The sequence below is a fragment of the Syngnathus scovelli genome, chromosome 4 (genome assembly GCF_024217435.2).
Source record: "Syngnathus scovelli strain Florida chromosome 4, RoL_Ssco_1.2, whole genome shotgun sequence".
NCBI lineage: Eukaryota > Metazoa > Chordata > Actinopteri > Syngnathiformes > Syngnathidae > Syngnathus > Syngnathus scovelli.
In genome coordinates this window covers 18,218,542-18,228,455 of record NC_090850.1, presented here as the reverse complement: position 1 = coordinate 18,228,455, position 9,914 = coordinate 18,218,542, and the positions used below count along the sequence as shown (strand labels likewise).

Genomic DNA, 9,914 nt, shown 5'->3' with positions numbered 1-9,914 from the left:
TAACTCCTTTTTTTTTCTTTGGCATCTTCTTTTCTTTTGTTTGACTCGTTTCAAGCGAGCGCCACGTCCATTGTCGGGACCTCCTGACAGATGCGGGGGGCCCCCTTAGCAGGTCCGGGACAGGGAAAAGTCTGAAAGGTTAATCTGTTGCCCACCCTGCGGCCCCCGCTCTCCTACACACTCGCAGATGTTGGCTTTAGGAGTCTTGAAGCGTCACCTTTGACACGTCCCCCCATTCAGTATCGAGGGGGGGTCCAGCAGGACACTGACCGCTGCAAGCTGTCACCTCGCCTGCCGCCATTTTAAACTAAACGGCTCCTGACGTCACTTTAAAGGGGGACATATTACCAAAAATTGACTTTTTAATGGGTTGTACACAAATAGTTGGCTTTTGGAGATCCCTGTCCACACGTGATGCATGAAATGAAGAATTCATTGAGAAAACAAATTTAAAAATCAATTTTCTTGACTTCACGTATTTGAGAGGTCCTCTGTTTTATTTATTTTTCAATAAAACTATAATACACACAGCCTATATCAGAAACGTGAAATTCGAGTGAACGTTTTGGAAAATTACATTCTAACCTATTCATAAAATGTAAAATTTTCCTATCAGTTATAATCATAATTGATTGTTAGAATGTGCAGTTGCTTCAACTTTTCTATGCCCCTACTTTTGGCACAAACGAGGTGTTATTGTGCTAAAACAGCATTTAGATATTAAAAGTATTTCTTTAACTTGTAGGGTTCTATGTGACATATACAAACACACACACACACACACACACACACACACACATACAGTGCTCGGCTTGGTTCGTTAAGCCTTGTACTTGAACAATAGACACATCTGCTCATCGTTTTCTATCAAAGGCGACGGTACCGCAAACTAGTGTCCCTTCGTTTGGTTTAAACTGTCACATTCTAAGCAAACAGGCGTTAGGAGCGAGGTGGGGGTCATCCAGGAGGGGGGCTGCAACACTAATGAACAAGTGCCAGTGAACTTCAGAAGCGACCATGAATCCAATCAATGAAATGTTTTGGTTGTTTGCGTGTGCCAAGGGGTTAAAAAGTATTTGAATAGGGGGGGTGGAGGCCTGCAAATGAACCCGGAAGTTGAGTGGACCTTAATTGCGTGATTTAAGGTGGATTGAAAATGAAAGGCTGTTATAATGGTGACTATTCTAAAAAAAAATCTTCCAAATGAGAGAGGACGAATTAACTTTAAATTATGTGTTTAGTTACTTATTTTCCTTTCAAATATCCCCGACAAGAATTGAAACTGCGTCCAAACCAAAATGCTACCTATCTTCCTTAAATAAGGCGTGTGACGTCACGTTAGGGGCGCGCCTCTGCTGGAGAGAGAGAGCGAGAGAGAGAGCTGCGTCGTGCGCATGTGCAGGGGCTGCGGTGGTGGACACAGACAAACACCGAGAGAGAGAGATGGCGCGGCACCCGACCGGAGCGCAAGGACAGCTGGCTGGTGGTGGGGGGGCTCTATACAAAGGAAGGAAATAATACAAGAAATTTTAAAAGATATATATCTATTTATCAATGACGAAAACGTGGATTTAGACGCCGGAACCAATGTAGTGTGAGTTTTCAAACTATAAGAAAAAAATCAAAACAACTTTGAGGACTTTCGGGGCGGGGGGGGGGCGCAAGCTAAGCCGGTCACATAGATGGTTGGTCCACAGAACCGCCTGGACCATGAATGCCCAGCTGTCGATGGAAAATATAGGCGACCTGCACGGCCATGACTCCGTGAGCAGCCACGGGGAGCTGCTGAGCGGCCACAGTCCGCACTCTCGTCCGAACCCGCGGGGGCTGAGCCACCGCGCCATGGGCATGGCGACACTCTTGGACGGCGGAGACTATCATCACCATCACCCGGGACATCTCCACCCGGCCATCAGCATGTGTGAAGCCCCCGGCATGAGTGCGAGCAGCACCTACACAACGCTGACCCCGCTGCAGCCTTTGCCCCCTATCTCCACCGTGTCCGACAAGTTTCCCCCGCCCCATCACCACCACCACGCGCACCCGCATCCCCATCACCCGCATCCGCACCAGAGGATCCCGGGCAACGTCAGCGGCAGCTTTACGCTCATGCGGGAGGACCGCAGCCTGGCTCCAATGAACACTCTCTACCCCGCCTACCACCACAAGGACCCCTGCATGGGCCAGAGTCTCTCCCCGCTGTCCGGCTCCGGTCTGGCGGGCATCCATACGAGCCAAGCTGGTCTGCCGCCTTATGCCCACCCTGGCGCCGCCATGCCGGGGGAGAAGATGCTGACGCCCAGCGGCTTCGAGGCGCACCATCCAGCCATGCTAGGCCGTCACCCGGAGCAGCACATGAGCTCCACGGCGGGGATGGTGCAGCTGAACGGCCTGCACCACCATCCGCACGCCCACCTCGGAGCGCAGGGCCACGGCCAGGCACTGGGAGGCGGCCGGGAGCAGGCCTCGGCGCTCGGCCAGCAAGGAGCCATCAACGGCGGTGGAGGAGGAGGAGGAGGAGGCGGCGGCGGACAGATGGAGGAGGTGAATACCAAAGAGGTGGCGCAGAGAATCACCACGGAGCTCAAGCGCTACAGCATCCCCCAAGCCATCTTTGCCCAGCGGGTTCTGTGCCGGTCCCAAGGGACCCTGTCCGACCTGCTGAGGAACCCCAAACCGTGGTCTAAGCTCAAGTCCGGCAGGGAGACCTTCCGCCGCATGTGGAAGTGGCTGCAGGAGCCTGAGTTCCAGCGCATGAGTGCGCTCAGGCTCGCAGGTGAGCGAAGCCTCGGTAAATCCACATTTTATTCTATTTTCAGTGTTTGCATGCAGCTATTCGCATTGACTCTCGAGGCTACTCTATTATTAAGCAATAATCAATAATAATCAATAAGCAGGTCAAGTGGGCTGGGAATTTTCAACTCAGTATTATTTGGTCGTAATCACGGTATGGGCTACATACATAACGTGATTTACTTTGTCATATTTAAATATTCGACTTTGTTCGTTGTGTTGTTTTGCGTGCATTTTAATTCACCTAGTAATTATTCATGGTATTTTCGGCTCGTTGGTGATTTATTTTCCGTGCCCCAATTCTAGTATTTGACTTTAATGGAAATCGAAGTGCACGTTTGTTGTATTTTTGTATGCATTTGCATTGGGATTTTAAAATGCTAGTTTTTTTCACACGATCAAATGACAGCGAGTAGCCTCCAGTGTCAATATTATTTCGGGATTTTTATTTTGAAATATTTTAGTATTCGACTGCTAAGATGAATTCAAGCGCATGTTTGTGTATTCCAATTCAAATGGCCTGCTGATATATATATTTATCTATGGCGGGTGTTTGTGTGCATGTCGTTTTTGGTATCGTTTTACCTCTAAATATCGACCCGTGATCTTGTAAAGTAAGTCGATCCTAACACGAGGAATCGTGAGTGTTTATTTTGGTATACATGCAACCGAGCAGCCTCATTTTCTGGCCTTGTTCTGAGTGTAAATTCGCGTCTGGAGGCCTTTGTGTACGTGGTGATTTGTGTCCCCTCCTCAATGGGACTTTATTGTCCTACAATGCACTGCAGTTCAGTGGTAGTTATGTTTATTTATTCCAGATTGGGAAGGGGGGGGGGGGGTGTTTTCCCCGTCTAATTAACTGATAGACCTCTGTATTAATTTGTCCCTGTGGTAGTCAGGAGTCAATTAAGGCACGCACGCACGCGCGCACGCTGCACATTCACAAAGCTACAAATGGATTTTTGTTCTTCCTAAAGTTTATGAGGCTAATCGATGGATTGCACATGTGTGGTTTTGGGGTTTTACAATGAGGAGAGGTCTGCAGACTGGATTGAAAGTGCGTGCGTGCACGCGCGCTTGCGCGTGTGTATGCTTGTGTATGTAATCGCAATTGATTAGTTCTCCGGGCTTCTGCCCTTGTGTGTGTCTCTGAGAACTTTATTCACAATTAACTGAAAAAAAAAAAACCATTTAAACGTGTGTATGCAGGGAAATTATTCTGTCTATTGGTAATATTTCGTTGTTTTATTTCTGATTTAATCTTATCACAAAATGTCCACTTATAGGGCTCTTGAGTCACTATTACATTCAGCTATCTTCAAATAAGATTTCATTATTATCATTCAGACTATTGAAGAAATGTTCTTGTTTATTTTTAATGGCTCACAAATCACAGTTATGAATAGGCATAGGTAAAAATAAAAACTCATTAAACATTTAACACATTTTGTACACACACCAAAATATTAACAGTATTCTGAGAAATTGGACAATTTTAAAATTATAATTAAAAAGAAAATAATAAGTACTGGGTATTTGTGTGTGTGTGCGTGTGTGTGTGTGTGTGCGTGCGTGCGTGCCTGCGTGCGTGCGTGCGTGCGTGTGTGTGTGTGTGTACTATGTATATATAATAAATGCATTGTTACTTCTAGTCTCTCCATCGAACCACAGTGTCTAGAGTTATCTTTGTTGCTTTTAATGATTAGCAACCATAGTGTGCGTTTGTGTGTGTAGGTGCGTACATGTGTGCGTGTGTGTTGCGAGACGAGGTCCAGGCCTTGCCAGGTCTTTCCCACTGTCTGCATGGCCTTCACTCCAATTGATTTATTATAGCAGCTTTTGCACTAGCAGTTAATATTTAGCAGTCTTGGGTGCAAGTATTGCTGATTTTAGTAATTGTTGTTGTTGTTGTTGTTGTTGTTGTTGTTGTTGTTGTTGTTGTTGTTGTTGTTGTCCTCTTTTGGTGTGCTGAGATATATATGAGAAAGCCAAATGTGATCTTGAAGATAAGCTGGTGGAAATGACTGGATTGTGCTTTGACACATCGTCAGAGATGTTTATTTAGCAGCATGTTTATTATTGTGCTTGTATTTTAGATTATCTGTTTATCTACATATCAAGCAAAACTAAGCATTATAGCATTATGCTGGAATTTATTTGAATCGGCTCCTATCAGATGCAACTAATGTTGTAGCCTTCGATGTGCTTTAGCGCAACCCAAGTCTGCCCCCTCCTGGTCGGTTACAAGTCACGCTGAATGGGAAAAGTAAGTCTTTAGAAAGCAGCACGTGATAGAAATGGCAGCCACATCAGCTGGATCGTCGAATTTCTTCTTTAATAGAGGCTCTGTGTGATGTTTTACCACAACCGCCACACAGTCAAGTGGTTTTGTCCAGGTTCAACTCTCGGACTTCCTGTTTGGAGTTTCCCTGTTGCAATTTTTGAAGTATTTACATTCCGAAAATTTGAATATTATAAGTGCATTGATGCTTTTGTTTGGGCATAAAAAGGAAATTCCGAATAGATGTGAATGTGTTTACGAGCACAGGGTGTATCCTGCTCACTTGCGAGTTTTTGTATCTTCAGAGTTGCAATTGAGTGTTTTCAGCACCATGGACAGCGTCCGCAATTGTCTCGCTGTCACCGCTGTCTGCGCTGTAGCGTATAACCCCGCCCTCCCCCCTAAAAAACCGTCATTGCCATTTTTCTAGACATGAATGACAGTATCATATGCAATTGAACCCACCCCACACAGGAAGGCTCGCTAAGATTCGAACCCAGAACCTCTCAACTGTGAAGCTCTAACGTTACCTGTGTTAGCTTTTTATTCTTATATTACATATTTTGAATAGTAATCCCTTTTTCTATTCAACTTATTTTTAGTCACAAAGAGTCAGCATAGGGCAGCAAATTTCCCACAGGGATCAATAAATCAATGATGTTGCAGTGAATTTTCAATAATTACGCGAGTGAATTGTGTAAGAGGCTTTTTTCCTGCCTTGTGGCTCCATTTATTTTCAAAGTGTATTGACGTTCAAGTAGGTCAAAAGACTCACGTTTGTTGTTGTCAGTCTTGCAGTGCTATAGGAGTAAATTACATCGTACTGAGATGTTTAAAATATTTCAATCTGACTGATCAATGAATGAATGAATGAATGAATGAATGAATGAATGAATGAATGAATGAATGAATTTTGTGGAGGTTATTATATCATTAGCTCAATAGATGTTTTTAAAATTTGAATGATTCTATTTGAATAATCCGATTGTCATCTTTTGTAATATTTGAGTAACCCTGAAAAATGTCTCTGACAACTCACATTCCTGCTTCCTCTTGTTTTTACTGGCCTCTCCTCAGCGTGCAAGCGCAAGGAACAGGACCACGGCCACAGCGAGCGGGGCAACCCGGCGGCCAAGAAGCCCCGCCTGGTGTTCACGGACGTGCAGCGGCGAACCCTCCATGCCATCTTCAAGGAGAACAAGCGTCCGTCCAAAGAGCTGCAGCTAACCATCGCGCAGCAGCTGGGCCTGGAGCTAGCGACGGTCAGCAACTTCTTCATGAACGCGCGCCGCCGCAGCCTGGACAAGTGGGTCGACGACGGCTCCGGCCACCCGCCCGGCGTCGGCCTCAGCGCCTGCACCAAAGCCTGAAGAAGGAGCGGGAAGGCACTTTTGGCCCTTACTCATGGACTCGACTCGGTGGAAAAGCTTTAAAACTTAAAAGAACCTTACAAAAGACCTCCCGTTTTTGCCCTTAAATCTGTACTATATTAATATTTATAGTATCCAAAGATGAGAAAAAAACAAACCAAAGACGACTTCTTTCTTGTTTGACCTGCTTTGACATGTTTGTGTTACTGCAAAAAGACTACCACACCCCCACATCCTTTTTTTCCTGTACTCACTTACCCGCACCGGTCTCTAGCTTTACGACAACCCCCTTCCCGCTGTCACGATCTGACTCTCAAAATGGAGGTTCTAATCAGTCTGCGGAGCTCCAGTGGGATTTGGCCAATCAGCGTTCAAAGAAACGTAAATCCCACAGGAGCGACTGGATTGTTGCTTTTTGTTTTGTTTCATCACTGCTCTCTTTTCTTGAATCTGTGGACAATTTCAGGGGGGGGGCAGCCCATCCCATAGCGTAGACTGCTAGCCCAAAATTCCCAGCCCGGATCGCGATGTAGTGCTTTCCTTCCGACATGCTGAAACGTCGTTTTTAAACAAGAGAAACCAAAGCCTCACTTGTGCACACACTACACTTCAAACGGTAGCAGTGCTATTGACCAAAGATGATAGTTTGTAGTTGCAACATTCCTAGTCATGCATCCTTACATGTTCTGTGCTCTCTGTTCAGGGTTATGGCAGATGCTGATTTAGGGCTAAAGTCAGCAATGTGAACCACTGCATTATCCATACTGTTAAGTCACCTGTTTGTCCATTTTCTTTTGAGGTTTATTATGTACGGGGTTCTGCTGTGTGCATATGTTGCAATATTTCTAACCACTTATCCGTCCATTTTTTTTACCATATTCATAATCATGGTAGGAACATAAGATTGTTTAGTTTATATGTATGGGGGGATTCCATGAGAGTCAACTAGGTAAACTGTTACAGTAATGCCTGTGCAACATTTGTAATCCTTCCATTTTTTTTTTTTGTTCATTTTGTTGTTGTCATGTTAGAAGCTGTTGTCAATCTCAGCAGTCATATTCAAATCATCTTTATACTGTTAATGGTGCAACATTCTGAGTGTCCATCCATCCATCCATCCATTTTCTGTAGAGTTAACCCTGTTTGGGGTCTTATTGGGTATTATATTAGTACCAGAGTTCACTATGTGAACCACTACATTGTCCATGTTGCAATATTCTTAGTCTATCCATTTATTTATTTTTTTGCATTAATTCTGTTCAGGGTCAAGGCAGGAACAGGAGCTGATCCCAGCTCACATTTAACCAAAGAGAAAAATGTATGTGAACGAGCAGTGACTTTACACCCGTAATCATTTTTGACTAATTTAACATGACAGGAGCGTCAAAGCTTTTTGCCTTACAGATGCCTTTTTAATCAGTTGTATCTTCGCCGCGAGCGGCGTGAATGTTACTGTTAACACTCGCTGCGAAGGCCAATCAAAGCGTGTTGTCACTGTGAGCCAAATTTAGTGTTTTGCTTTTATTTATCGTATTGATTTGTGTGTCCATCAAAGGCGTCAAGTGGAGAAGATCAATGGTCCAATCACCTTCCTTTCCCTTCCCCCAACAATCCAAAGCCTGGAAAGCTATGCATTTCAGCACAAGGAGGAAAGCACTACACAGGGGGAAGAAGCGTAGCCTGTTTGATAAATTAGCCAGCCGGGCCCCTTGTCATCTTGCACCTCCTCTTTTTCCTCAAGGCCACGGTTAGCAGCTCTACATTTATCAGAAGGAGCAGAGGGGGGGGAGGGGGAGATAGAGACGCTTCCTCAACACCCACCAAAACAACGTGTCACCTGCTGATGTTTTCTAGTGTGAAACCAAAGATGCTACCTCACTCAAGTTCCATATGTGATTTCTATCACTTTGATGATACCAAAGATAACCAAAGATGTTGTTGTTGCTTTTTTTTTCAATGCACGGCCTCTGTGAGTGGTGATAAAAATATTATTGTACAACCCCCCGCCCCCTCCCCACACACACGCACCCTATCCTTGCCAAATGCGCTCCTGCTCTCGATTCCAGCTTTACAGATAGTCACACTCATGTAGTCAAAAATATTATTGTTATCCAACAAAAGCATTTATTTTTCAAATTTTGTGACCGGGAAAAAAAAAATTGCTTGCTTTTTTGTAAAGATGAGTAGATTATGCTGATGGAGCTGAAGACATATTTCACATATGCAGTGGTTAACCAAAATTTAAAGAGGAAATTAGGTCAAAAGTTTTATTTACGTGTTCTATCCGCCCCCACTCGTCTAAACACGGAATGTGTCGGAATGAGGCCGAAAAATCCATGTGTAGCTTACAAACGTCATATGACCAAATCAAGAAAACATGTGAGGCACGATGGATAGGTCGTTACCTGAGCCCTTCGGCACTGTAAAATCTGAATATCGTGTTTAGACTAGTGGGGGCGGATTATTGCAAAGAAAATATTGGGTTGATTTCCCCTTTAAATCTCCAAATTCGGCACAGAACATGTTAAAGCTGTCAAGAAAATTAGTAAACGTGGTTCTTTGCTAGTAGCCATACACAGTGGAACCTCTAAGTCAAACCAAACTCTTTAAAATAAGTCACGTCAAAAGTTATCTTTTCCTTTTTTTATCCATTATCGGAACCGTTTCCATTCATTATGTTCATTCTTTGAGGTTGTTTGCCACATTTTTAGAGCAATAGTTCTTAAACCTTTTGGGTCAACCACCAGCTAACAGAATGCTTAGCTTTAAATGTTCATTTGATTCCTAAAAACTCTATTTAATATTGCTGTAACATTATTCGGTTTGAATTTTGATACTGTGCTTGAATATAGGTAAATGCGAAAACTACTTTCCCCATAGATTTACTTGAAATGTATTAGCCTGCACAGAAAGGTTCAATACCATTTAAAGATTAAATGCAAATGAACTTAAAAGTTAAATACAACTGAATTGTACTTAGATATTTGTGTACCACTAGAGGGAGCCTGTGTACCACTTGGTATACTCATGCAACACTGGCAGAATCAGTTTTTGTTTTGCGGTAAATGTTCCAATTCCAACTTTCACATTTAGAGGTTCCACTGAGCGTCCTCCTAATGTCTGCCTCCTGGTTGCTGTTTGCTTCAGCAGACCCACATCAACCTCATCGCAATCCCCCTCCTTCACATTCCCAGGACGAGTGCCTTGCTTGAACCAAAGTGTTGAACCTCTCTTGACCTCGTTTCTCGCCTTTGACTTACCTCAAGCCTGTCGAAGGGCCGCCACTCCCCAAGGAAACCCCGCCCCCTGATTTTTTCTTTTGTTTCAAATCACACTATGGTGCTTTTTTATCGCCAACGCATGCAATGAAAACATACCAAAGCGACTCTCCCCAAAATCTCCCTTCTCCTATCTCTCCCCTTTTCTCTCTCTCTCACCCTGGCCGTGCATGTTATTTCCACTATGTCTCT

The 9,914-nt window shown here is 44.2% G+C and overlaps 1 protein-coding gene across 2 annotated transcripts; it reads left to right on the top strand.

The window, feature by feature from the left end:
* The first annotated feature begins 707 nt into the window (after positions 1-707).
* Positions 708-7,564, top strand: onecut1 (one cut homeobox 1). Of its 2 annotated transcripts, none has more exons than XM_049718601.2 (2): positions 708-2,776; positions 6,152-7,564. In XM_049718601.2, the coding sequence occupies exons 1-2, from the start codon at positions 1,711-1,713 to the stop codon at positions 6,442-6,444; spliced, it is 1,359 nt and encodes a 452-aa protein (XP_049574558.1). In that variant the 5' UTR covers positions 708-1,710; the 3' UTR covers positions 6,445-7,564. The 2 variants fall into 2 exon arrangements, with proteins under 2 accessions (XP_049574558.1, XP_049574557.1); XM_049718600.2 differs by having other exon boundaries at positions 711-2,791.
* The last annotated feature ends 2,350 nt before the right edge of the window (positions 7,565-9,914 follow it).

Bases quoted from the DNA above. Each gene is read 5' to 3' on its own strand.
- onecut1 (XM_049718600.2), top strand. From the start codon at position 1,711: ATGAATGCCCAGCTGTCGATGGAAAATATAGGCGACCTGCACGGCCAT. The intron at 2,792-6,151 runs GTAAATCCACAT...GCCTCTCCTCAG, and splicing joins CGCAGGTGAGCGAAGCCTCG to CGTGCAAGCGCAAGGAACAG.